Genomic DNA, 13,359 nt, shown 5'->3' with positions numbered 1-13,359 from the left:
TGGGCTGCAGTCCATGGGGTCGCGAAGAGTCAGACACGACTGAGCGACTTCATTTTCACTTTTCACTTTCATGCATTGGAGAAGGAAATGGCAACCCACTCCAGTACTCTTGCCTGGAGAATCCCGGGGACGGGGGAGCTTGGTGGGCTGCCGTCTATGGGGTCGCACACAGTCGGACACAATTGAAGTGACTTAGCAGCAGCACACGCTAGCGAAGTATTGCTCAAAATTCTCCAAACTAGGCTTCAAAAGTACGTGCACCATGAACTTGCAGATGTTCAAACTGGATTTAGAAAGACAGAGGAAACAGAGATCAAATTGCCAACATCCGTTGGATCATCAAAAAAGCAAGAGAGTTCCAGAAAAACATCTACTTCTGCTCTATTGACTTCACCAAAGCCTTTGATTGTGTGGATCACAACAAACTGGAAAATTCCTTAAGAGATGGGAATACCATACCTTGTTACCTGCCTCCTGAGAAATCTGTATGCACATCAAGAAGCAGCAGTTAGAACTGGATATGGAACAACAGACTGATTCCAAGTCAGGAAAATAGTATGTCAAGTCTGTATATTGTCACCCTGCTTATTTAACCTATATGCAGAGTACATCATGAGAAACACTGGGCTGGATGAAGCACAAGCTGGAATCAAGATTGCCAGGAGAAATATCAATAACCTCAGATAGGCAGATGACACCACCCTTATGGCAGAAAGTGAAGAAGAACTAAAGAGCCTCTTGATGAAAGTGAAAGAGGGGAGTGAAAAATTGGCTTCAAACTCAACACTCAGAAAATGGAGATCATGGCATCCGGTCCTATTACTTCATGGCAAATAGATGGGGAAACAATGGAAATAGTGAGAGACTTTATTTTTGGGGGCTCCAAAATCATGCAGATGGTGACTGCAGCCATCAAATTAAAAGATGCTTGCTCCTTAGAAGAAAAGCTGTGACCAAACTAGACAGCATATTAAAAAGCGGAGACATTACTTTGCCAACAAAGGTCCATCTAGTCAAAGCTATGGTTTTTCCAGTAGTCATGTATGGATGTGAGAGTTGGACCATAAAGAAAGCTGAGCACCAAAGAATTGATGCTTTTGAACTGTGGTGTTGAAGAAGACTCTTGAGAATCCCTTGGACTGCAAGGAGATCCAACCAGTCCATCCTAAAGGAAATCAGTCCTGAATATCCATTGGAAGGACTGAATTTGAAGCTGAAACTGCAGTACTCGGGCCACCTGATGTGAAGAACCGACTCATTGGAAAAGACCCTGATGCTGGGAAAGATTGAAGGTTAGAGGAGAAGGGGACGACAGAGGATGACATGGTTGGATGGCACCGCCAATGCTATCGACATGAGTCTGAGTAGGCTCCAGAAGTTGGTGATGGACAGTAAGCCTGGTGTGCTGCAGTCCATATGGTTGCAAAAGTCAGACATGACTTAAGTGACTGAACTGAACTTTACTGAATCCCATCATGAAGGTTCCACTCTTTTGACCAAATCACCTCCCAGCCACCTTACCTCCTACTAGTGTCACATTGTGGGGTTAGGATTTCAATATATGAATTTAGGAGAAACACAAATATTCAACCCATTACATGGCAAAAAGACAAAATAATATTTTGTGCAGAAAAATGGTTCAATCTTCGTATTAAAGCACTTTGTCCATAGAAATGACTTTAGTGTTGAGAAATCCTTTTACTCTTTAGGCTCTTAATTTAGGCTTTTACTTCACAGAATCTGTACTTTAAGTTTTATTTTCAGTGCATGAGTAATGTAGCAAGTATTTCACAAGTTTAACTTAAAAAGAGTAACTTTAAAAAAGAAAACTTATCTTTCTTTTTGGTCTCAAATAGTTTTTTCTAAAAGCTTTTGATTTTTGCCTAAATTTTTAATGTCGCTTTCCCCTAACTAGCATCTCTCTTTTCTTTTTCCTTTTCTCTTTCATCTCAAAGTATAGGCTAGGATTTTAATTTGGAGGTAGGTCATTCATGATAAACCTAGATTTATCAAAATGCCTCAGATGACATATTGTATATATTACAGTACGTGGGTAGTCCTCTGCTTAAATATATTTAATCAGACTTCAAGACCTAATCTGGGTGAGCTTATCTGCTTTCTCCATTTGTAGTTTCTTTAAAATACTGAGATGCCAGAAACAATTCAAATAATATCAAGGGCTCAGATCATAGCAGCATAAGTACCTAATATCTATTTGATTTTTTAAACACACATGACATTCTGTCTTGATACAAATTGATGTGAAGTATTTGAATCATTCAGTTACTTATACCGGTTTTGTGAAGAGTAGAGTCTCAAGAACTTACTACATTATGAATTATGTTTTATTAATAATAAACAGATCAATCAACATATAAAATTACAGTTATTGTAACTTTAGGTATCTAAATTTCATTTGATTCGATATTTGATTTATAGAGACCAAAGGAAGATAAATGATAATATAACAGTTTTCAATCTATTACAGTATTAAAATGGTGTTAATAAGACTCTCTGAGAAGAATGTACTGAAACTATTCTATTCGTGGTACAATGAAATTACAACTAGCACCAAATTCAACACTGTTTAACTCTCCACATAACATTGTGATTTATCTTCATCCAAAATTATCAAAGAGGAGGTACATTGAAGTTACCAGAAAACACTGACTTAGAATTAGCATCTGTCTTAAAGGCTTATTTGCGGGAAGTAGTCTGGCCTTATTCAATAGATCACTGAGAGGCCTTAAAACAAATCCCGGAAAAGAATTATTATGTGCCAAGTATATAAACAACAGAAGACTTTGTTAGGTATGAACCAATTAGACATGTTGTTGAAAGCCATGTCTGACTTAATGCAATGCCAGCAGTTCAGCTATATAAGGAACCAAAGAGATAGCTAAAACTTAGAGCTAAAGATTTACAAATTGCCACTTGGTACAGTTTTATCCTAATATAAAACCTGGGTTTTCTAAACATTTAAATATTTGCTTCTTAAGGAAAAAGAGTGTAGTCATGTACCTTAATCATTAGAATCCTGGCTAATGATTTAAGAGTGAATATCAAGGAACTTATCAAAAGTTCTTGATATGACTTTAGAGCAGGTCACTTCCTGCTCTTGAATTTCCCTTCTCTTCTTTTTGTTCATGCCTCCCCTATACAAGGCATACTCAGATTGCTTCTACAGAGCTTTACTGTTGTGTTTGGAAAATCATCAAGTATGGTGAATATGTTTGTACAAAATGGGCTGATGCAGAAATAGAAGTGTGCATATGAAATTTAACAAGATTTTTAAATTGAGGTAACCAAAATTGACTATATCCATTTGTTTAGATTTACTAAATAAGTTTATAATAAGTTTATTCATATTCTACTAAATAAGTTTATTGATTCATCTGCCCTTCCTTCCTCTTTTCCTCCTTCCTTTCTTTGCTCTTTCTCCCTCCTTCCCTCCCTTCTTTCATTTCCTCCATTTATCTGCCACCTACTCACCCACCAGTTTGTCCATCCATCCATTCATCCTTTCATCTGACTGTCTCTCAGTCAGTCCAAATAAGTTTTTTATTTAGCACTTATGTGAACCAACCACTATGCCAGGTGCTGAGAATTCAATAGAAAACAAGATAGATTACCCTGCCCTGTTGAACTTATATTCTTGGGGTGAACACAACAATAATCAAGAAAAGAACAAGTAAAATAATTACCAATTGTGTTCCATAGTATGAAGAACTTCAACACGGGGTTAATGTGCAACATTTTGTTTATTTGATTTCTGTTGTCTCAGAAAATAGGCATGTGTGCAAGTCCTATTGTAGGGCTCTTATAATGGACAGAAAGACAGTTGTATCACAATTGTTTATCAGCTTACCCCAAAGACCTCGTTTACTTCCTAGGCCTTTCTGATTTGGCATTTAACATGTTAAAGGTTCCTAATTGGTGTGCAATATGTTATTACTATTGTGGATTTCTGTATGCTCTCAAGCATTTATTGTAGTCCCTAATTAGTTCTGATTTAGAAACTGTTACTAGTCTGTAATGAGATAAATATAGAAACTGAGAGTAAGAATTCAGAAATTCATGTTTTATTTTATACTTCGCTCTGGATTGGAAAGTAAAACACAAAACAAAACGTAAGTGTTTACCACAAATAGTGTAAAAAGCATGATTCTACAAGACTGTTCAGCTCTCTTGTAAAAAGGCCAAATGAGAAAAAATAAATAGCAATAATGCAAGGGGAAAGAAAGAACTGTTCAGTGCCACTAAATGCTGAGCAGTTTATTCAGGGTTTCATTAATGACCTCGCTCAGAGCTTCTTCCTCTAAGTGCTGGGTCTGACCTGGCCTCAGAGCAGAGTCAGCTCCCAGTGGGCCGCCTGAAGCGCCTGTTGGCACCTTGCAGTGCAGGCCTTCAGTTCCATGCTGTGTTCTTAGAGTCTTTAAGTAACAGGGATAGTTTTTTTTTCTTTCCCTTAATATCCCTTTTGCTTCCTAAAATTCTGTTCTTGCCGGTCAGAATGGATGGAAGAAGTTGATCTGACAACTGTCCAGGTACTTATCCACTAAGTGGCAAGGCCCAACCTGTCTTTTGTGATAATGTGTAGCTCACTGAATTTATTCCCTCTTGTCAGGCCTGAACTTGGCATTCACTTATTTTATTACGGGCAGTATATGAATATTAGAACCCCTGTGGATTTATTCATCTTCAAGCTCGTATTCACATTTGACTAGATCAAGCTGTAGGTCTCCGCTTCTGGCTTGAGCCCATTCTCAAAAATTATGTGCTTTAAGACACTCTTTGTTTTCTTCAGTGTGAAGTGGACCTTATTTTAACTTTTTTGCTATTAGTAAAAATCAGAGATAAATGAATTTAACATCAGGGATCCAGTCCCTTATGGCCAGTTTCTATATTGTCTTCCAGAGTTGCTGTGTTCCAAATCAGTTTTAATCAGAATTGGAGGTATGCAAAAAGGTTTGAATGAATAAGTGAGACTTCTTGGGTGATGATTAAAAAAAAAATGTTTTCCATGGGTTTTTAAAATTCATGTATAATATCAGATTGCATTTATGGTATTGTATCTATGTGTCACAGGACTAATTCCATCACTGTAATATTCTAGGTGGGCCTCTTGGGAAGAACTGGATCAGGGAAGAGCACTTTGTTACTGGCTTTTTTGAGATTGCTGAATACCAAAGGAGAAATCCAAATAGATGGTGTGTCTTGGGATTCAATTACTTTGCAACAATGGAGGAAGGCCTTTGGAGTCATACCACAGGTAAGCAATACAGAAAGACTTAACTAGTAAAAAAGTGACTAAGTACATTTTTCCCATTATTTGACACTTGAACTCAATAAATTCACATTTCCCTGCAAAATATATTCCCTTTGTATTGCTGTCTTTTTTTTTTTCTGTTATGCAGGCTTTTTATAGGGAGTAAAAGTTATTTCTAGAAGTTTGGAATTCTCTGACATACAGTTGTTAAAATATTAATAACTTTGATAGCTTTTTCCAGAAGATATAAGCCACAGCAGGAACATGGGGCTTTTGTACTTAGCAACTTTTTTTATTCCTGCCTCAATGGTCTCCAAGTTAGCAATCACAGCAGATTGAGAAATGTTTTCCAAGACGTAAAATATGCTGCTGAAATAACAAACTCTTGGAAGCATTACATAGTGGAATTGAAAATAGAAAGTGTAATGATTGTTTTTTGTTCTTTGAATAGAATGAACCATGTCAGATTAATCTGTAGCTTTTTTCAAAAATGTCACTCTTTGATTTGGGTTACAATGGATCTTCAGCCTCACTGGTTTAGTATCATTCTATCTGTGTTATTGTGCAAAAGGGCTTTTTAATTATGTAAGAAATAGCAAAAGTTCCATTTTTCAGTGACCTTAATGGAAACCAAGAAATGTCTTTACTGGGACCAAGTCTGAAAGGCATGAACTGTATATCTACTAGTATTTGTTCTCATCTCTATGGATGTTTTCTCTGTTTTATGATCTCTTTGTACTAATGGGCACTAAGTCCATTCCACTACCATGGTTCTAACAATTCTCTGCTTTTAACACAAAATTAAAATGCCAGGAGCATCTCTGGGTAGGTGGACTACAAATCTAACATGAGAAAATGGCTTGTATTTCCTGATAGATTACCTCTGTGGAACATTTGCCCCTTTCATCTAATGAGGCACTAAATATTGTAACTGCTAGACAGATGCTTTTAATTCATTTGTCTAGACTTTGTCATGGTGCCAGAAGCTTCATCCTGGTTGAACTTTTAAAAAACAGTATTGTTTCTTCAGGAAAAAAAGAGGGATTGTTAGTGGGTGTGAAGATAAAGAAACACTGGGAATACAAGTATCCCGTGGTGACAGCATTAGGCAAGATAACAATGTTGAAGAGTTGGGGATAGAATCTGGTTGTCTAAGAAGCACTGCCATTCAACTGACTCTCTGTTTTCTGATCCCATTTTAAACTACAATAGTGAAGCTTTTGTTCTTTTTTGTTGTTCTTATTTATACAGATCTGCTCGTTAGAGTAATCAAAGCTCTGAGAAATAATTTCAGTTTCTTTGGGAATCCTTTTGTTTATCTTACTTGTGATAGGGAGATTTTTGTTTTATTGTGTGTTCTATTTAGGGCTTCCCAGGTGGTGCAGTAGTAAAGAATCTTCGTGCCAATGCAGGGGTCAAAAGTGATGCAAGTTCCATCCCTAGGCTGGGAGGATCCCCTAGAGAAGGAAATAACAACCCACTCCAGTTTTCTTGCCTGGGAAATCCCATGGACAGAGGAGCCTGGCAGGCCCCTGTTCATGGGATCACAAAGAGTTGGGCATGACTGAGTTACTGAACACGTACGTGTTCTATTTAGGAACCCAAATATGTAAAGCATGGAGGAAAACCAAGTAGGCTAGAGTTAGGAAAAATTTTTTTCTTGACTTTCTGTCAACATGAATCTTCCAAACTTCCTTTTTCCCTCTTCCATGGCATCAAGGTTTATTATAAACTAAACAAGAAATACTTTAAGCTCTGCCTTTATAAATGTGATCATGCTAATAATAAATGTTTCTCATTATACATGTTTACAACCCTGTTTTCTGGGACAGTCTTCCAGTATCACAAGGATGTCTGTAAGACAGAAAGTATTATTTCTTCTATAGTGACATCTTGAGAATGATAAATGAATTCCCAAGAGAGAAAGAGGGCAAACTCCTCAGACCTTTTTAACATCCAAATCAAGAGATGCTTTGATTTTCCCAACTTTCCTTTAAAAGTTCAATTTTTTTTTTTCTTTCCTAGAGTTTGATCTTTAAAACGTGGCAAGAAGAAATTAAAAATCCAGGAAGTATTTTTCTTTGCTTTTCCATCTTTTTTTTTTTTTTTCTGTCTTCCTGACCTTGCAAGACCATAGTTCCCCAAGACCTCTGACACTTGAGATATCAGAGATCTGTAGGCCAGTTAGTCACTTGTTTCCAGGTACATGAAACAGGAAACTTTGAACAGGAAACTTTCCTGTCCCTCAAAGTTATCCTGAGACATCAGCTGTGGAATCACAAGATGTCTTTAGTTTCGGCAAGTTCTTACAGTTTGTGTGTGTGTGTTCTTTCCTCCTGTAGCTAGAAATCTTAGAAAAGGTACCAGCGTGGAAAACAGTACATTATGTACATTTTGAGGTGGCGCCTGCTTGAATTTGTTCTACTTTACCTCTAAGCCCTGAGAGCATGAAGAGGAGACAATGAGGCCTATTGTCAGAGTCCCATTGACTTAGCCAATTGAAAACCAAAACTTAAAATTGTTCATTCTTCTTGAACCTAGTTAATCACTTAATTCAAGAAAAGCAGAAAAATGAGTTTATTCTTAGAGCTTCAAATACAAATTTGAAAGGCTGCAAACTATTATTAGGGGATGACTCGGCCTCTTCCTGCAGTGAGACTCTTTGATCTGAAAATAATCTGTACCAACACAGCGTAGTGTCTTTTGCTATGAGGGCTATCAGATAGGGTCAAATCCTTGTATCCGTAGAGCTGAACAATGATATTGTATGTGCAGCACTTCTCATTCAATTTCACAGTAATTAACAATTTAATACTTAGTTATTAAGCTACTTCCACATGCTTTAAGTGATAATAAGTACCATGGGTTCTGTACTTAAGGTATAAGATGTTGAGGTCTCAGTCCAGCCCATGAGCGTTCAGTGAGAACTCATTGATTTAAGTCAAGGATTAGAGGGAGAAGCCAAAATGATAAATAGAGGTAATTAAGTGTAGTGGTGAACAATGAGAGCGAATCATTCACATGATGAGAGAGAATCCAGCTGCAAGCTCTGTCATGGCTGCTTCCACCACAAGCTGTATCCTTCCATCTTTTGCTCCCACTACTGTGCTTTTCTCATCTTCTTAAATTCTCTATTGCACACAAAGTAAACTTTCTATAGCACCATTCCAGCTCTGTGCTTTGTCAAGTCAAAAACCTTCTAGGACACCCCTTTCTTCACGGATAATGTCCAGATTTTTCCATTTGTGGTTTAGGTCCCTGATAATCCGGTTTCAACAACCTTTCTAGTCAGATCCACCACTCTTCACACCTGGCACTTTTAAGTTTCAGTCAAGCTGGACTTGCTGTGCCATGGGTGATACCTCAGTTTTCTCGCTCATTCCTCTGTCCCTGCATTCCCTCTGTCTGAGATGACCTTTCTTCAGCTGAGTCACTTTGGCATCTCAGAAGTTAACTCTGCCAGTTGGCCTTTTCTGACTCCCTCCCTTCTCCCTTAAAGTCTGACTCTAACCCCAACTCTCCACTCCCACATCCCAGGCCCAAGTGGGATCGAGAACTTTGTTTATAAATCTCTCCTAGCACTTCTCTATGTCTTATATTGGAATTATTTATGTATTTATTTAATTTCCACCCAGTATTGTAAACACTTTGTAGACATGCTAATTAAGGAAGCAGATTTAAACACAAAGTCATCAACAATCAGAAGATTAGCAAGAAGGCTGTAGTAGAAATACAAAATAAAACATAGATTTTTTTTTTCCTTTACTGTTTTTTCTATCTCTTATATAACACATACAATAGCTTGCATGGTAGGAATTCATTACCCATATTTTTTGACTGAGTCATGAAATGCTTGCTCTCATTTCCAACAGGTTGTTGTTCTGCCAGTATCTGTATTTTACTAGTATTATAATCTTTGGCAAGTTATTTAATTTCTCTGAGCCTCAGTTTCCTTGTCTGTAAAATGGGTATAATGGTAGTAAAACCCTTTATTGGGGTTTTATGAGGATTAAATGAGTAAAGGAATAAATAAGTTAAAGTACTTAAACTACTTCCTGGCGTGTGTTAAGTGTAATACTCTGTTGTTCTAGTTGTTACTTTTATTTATAGTTCCTTGAGAATAGGGATCATGTCTCTTTCATTTCTATATTGGAAAGGAAATGGATGAATGAGTATTGACAGTTTCACAGAGAAGATGATGATGAAAGTGCGCCTTAAAGGGTCAGAAAATGTCTTGGTTTTAGAAAGGTTGGGGGCAGGCAGTTGTGGAGAGGATATTCCAGGATCCCAGAGAGGCATATTATAAGCCACTACAGAGATGACAACTAGAATAAGAGTTGAGGGACAATGGGCAGAGAAGACCATCTGTTAGGAAGCATTAGGAGAAAGAGGGAGACTTGATTCATACTAAAGTGGTCTAGTGAGGAGTGGGTTGAATCTTCCTGAGTTGGGAGGTAGGTGGTAAAGGGCAGCAGAAGTGGAATTCAGCAGGCAGGACAGGGAGCAGGGAGATGGGCTCAGCAACTCCCTAGCTGTGATGTGTAAGAGCCTGAACTAAAGTGAATAGGACGTAGGGCGTTGGGCGTGGAGTGCCGAATTTAATGGAGAAAAGGAAAATGACTGGTGTGGGTATTAGTACAACACAATTGTACTGTTTCTGAGCCTAAAAATTGGAAATTTGTGGTAATTTACTTAGATCTGGAAATCATTTCTAAAAGTATATATTAAAACATTGTAGTGTAAAATGTTGTGAAAAATGACTTTATAGAAACATAATTTGAACATGTTACAAGTAGTCATTTATATACGAATGATTTGTACATCAAAATTACAGTTATTTTTATCAACCTTAAACACTTTTGACTAATAAAATTCACCTAGTTTTCATTACTTGATGTTCTTAAAAGCAAAGCAGCATTTATTTTTAGACATTCTGTAATGCCACCTTAGGATCTTGATTTGTTCATATTGGATGGATTTTAATTGCACAGATTTAACTTATAATGGAGTTTTGCAGACATTGCCAAAAGGTGAGATCACAGACACTGTGAAGCTTATAAGTATTTGGGTCACATTTTAATAAAACTATACATGGTCTTTGTACATATGTATATATACATATATGTATGAAGATATATGTATATATATTATATATAACATATTTTATATATTAAAATATATGTAGGCTTTCCCATTTCATGCTAGTGGTAAAGAACCTGCCTGTCAATTCAGGAGATGTAAGAGTCTCAGATTTGATCCCTAAGTTAGGAAGATTCCCTGAAGTAGGGCATGTCAATCCACTCACGTATTCTTGCCTGGAGAATCCCTTGGATAGAGAAGTCTGATAGGCTATGGTCCATAGGGTCACATAGAGTCAGACATGGCTGAAGTGACTTTGCATGCTATACATATACATATTTCCCTTCTGAGTCAAAACAAAACAATACTATTCTTAAAGATAAGTCATTCCTCCCACTTATTTAATCTATCCTACATTTAGTAACCGCAGAAGCCAAATCCTTTTTTGCTTTTCATCTGACATCCAAACTAAAGCATAATGCCTGTTTCTGTGATGTGTGACCAGCTCCGAGCGTTCCACCCAGGCTTGCCATCTCATCTCCAGCTGAGTGGTTGAGGCGTGAGCTTCAGGGAAGAGATAAGTCAGGTGGTGAACGAAGGTGCTCTCTTTGTTCTTCCTTGAGTCCCAAGTATTGCTCTTTGTAGTGTACATACATGACTTTAAATAAACATCAAATATTTGTACATTCTAATTTTCCTACTGGTGAACATTTTATTGAAAGAGAAGTGGCAGATCATTGTGATTTATAGTTTCAGGGTTTTTTTTTTGTTTTTGCTGCACAATCAGACCATGCCACCTTGGTCAAACCATATAACTTCTCAGGACCCTGGCTGTTTCATTCATACACCAGGGAAAGGACATAAGTGACCTCCAAGGACATCTCACCTTTAGAGATGAGTTTGTAGAAACACAAATTTCAGTAGTATAGAAAACAATAAGACACACACTGGCACCCCTCAGAAAACAAGTGAGTGCCAGGCACTATTTATTAGATGAGAATGGCATGTTTGATTAACTGTATGAAATTGAATTCTGACTGAACCATTTTAATTTTTCTTTAAAGTTAAAATGAAAGTATTGATACTTTTTTTTTATGCTAGACTATAAACTGTAAACAAAAGACCTATAGAATTGGTCATGTCACATCATGTTTAGTCGCTTTAGTCATGTTCGACTCTTTGCAATCCTATGGACTGTAGCCCATCAGGCTTATCTGTCCATGGGATTCTCCAGGCAAGAATCCTGGAGTGGCTTGCCATGCCCTCCTCCAGGGGTATGCCATGTCCTTCTCCTCCAGGGATTGAGCCCAGGTCTCCCACATTGCATGCAGATTCTTTACCATCTGAGTCACTAGGGAAGCATGGTATCAAATCCACTACATCTAAAACTTTTGGATATCTGAAAGTGAAAAGTGAAAGTGTTAGGCACTCAGTTGTGTCTGACTCTTTGCGACCCCATAGACAGTAGCCCGCCAGTCTCTTCTGTCCATGGAATTCTCCAGGCAAGAATACTGGAGTGAGTAGCCTTTCCCTTCTCTAAGGGTTCTTCCTGACCCAGGGATCAAACCCAGGTCTCCTGCATTGCAAGCAGATTCTTTACCAATTGAGCCACCAAGGCTTAGTCTAGCTTCAACAAATAACTTTCTTCCTTCATAATTTTGAATATGTATCTATTTTGCATAAGATTAATTAACATAATATGTTGCCATATGTTTGATAAATATTGCATGTAAATTATCAGGCTACTGTGAAAAAAGGTGTACCTTTTCTCAAGCTGTTACAAAGAAACATTAAAGCTTTAATGGGCTGTTACTAGTATTCATTTAAAGTCACTGGGTTTTGGTAGCTATTCTTCCATAAGGAAGAAAAATAATATTTGCTGAACTCTATTGATATTTTCATAGTTTTACTTCTTATGTTCCTATCAGCCCATTTATTTATTCAGACAATATTTACTGAGCATACACCATGTGAGGCCTGTGTGCTAATGACAGGTTACACAGCAGTTATGGTCTAGGAGAAGAGTAAGACATTAAAAACAAAATGCTCATAACACATATTTAATTTTATTAATAATATTCACTGTACCCTGTGAAAGTAAAGTATAGGTATTATGATACCCTATATTGAGGCACCTTATTTGGTTTTAAGCATCAGGAGAGATTCTCTGAGGAAATGACGTTGAACTTGAGACCTGAAAAATACAGTTGGCCATAAGAAGAAGACAGGAGATGAGATTCCCATGCAGGAAGCATAGAGCGTGTGAAGTGAACTGAGGAATTGAAAAAAGCCAGGTGGCTGGAGTGCAAAGGGAGTGGAGTGGACAAGGGCACTAGATGAGCCAGACACAGTGAAGGAGGTTACACAATGGTGGGTCTGTAGGTCATCTTAAGGGTGCTACATTTGGCCCTGAATGTAATAGAAAACAGTTGAAGGTGTGTTTTTTTTTTTTAATTAAAAAAAGTTGTTCATTTTTGACCCTGTTGGATCTTCGTTACTGCATTTCAGCTTTCTCTAGACGCGGCGAGTGGAGACGACTCTCCAGTTGCTGTTCATGGGCTTCTCATTGAGGTGGCTTCTCTTGTTGCAGGGCACAGGAGCTAGGGGATGCAGGCTTTAGTAGTTCCAGTATGTGGGCTCAGTAGTTGTAGCACACAGGCTTATTTTCCATGAGGGATCTTCCTTGACCAGGGATCGAACCCATGTCCCCTGCACTGGCAGACAGATTCTTAACCACTGGACTACCAGGGAAGTCCCCACTGAAGGTTTTTTTAAAAAGGTTAATGACATGATCCAATTTATATTGATGGTGATTTCTTTGGTTTCTAAAGCAAGGAAATAGGAGGTTCTTACACTGTTCAGAGAATGATGCTGGTGGCTTGAACTATGTGGTAGCCGAAGCGATAGAGAAATAAATGGCTTTGAGTTTTATTGGGTAAACAATCCACAGGACTCATGATTAATTCTTTTGGGGATGATCACGGAGAGAGATAAGTCAGGCATGACTCTGA

General features: G+C 37.8%; 1 protein-coding gene across 3 annotated transcripts in view; it reads left to right on the top strand.

The window, feature by feature from the left end:
• Positions 1–13,359, top strand: part of CFTR (CF transmembrane conductance regulator) — a 192,406-nt gene that overhangs the window by 157,713 nt on the left and 21,334 nt on the right. For all 3 annotated transcript variants that reach the window (XM_061165291.1, XM_061165292.1, XM_061165293.1), the window contains exon 23: positions 5,117–5,272. In XM_061165291.1, the coding sequence (XP_061021274.1) occupies positions 5,117–5,272 (156 nt within the window). The remainder of the gene's footprint in view (positions 1–5,116; positions 5,273–13,359) is intronic.

Source organism: Dama dama, chromosome 18 (genome assembly GCF_033118175.1).
Source record: "Dama dama isolate Ldn47 chromosome 18, ASM3311817v1, whole genome shotgun sequence".
Taxonomy (NCBI): Eukaryota; Metazoa; Chordata; class Mammalia; order Artiodactyla; family Cervidae; genus Dama; species Dama dama.
Note: the sequence above shows the minus strand (reverse complement) of the source record. Positions and strands in the feature narration are given on the sequence as shown.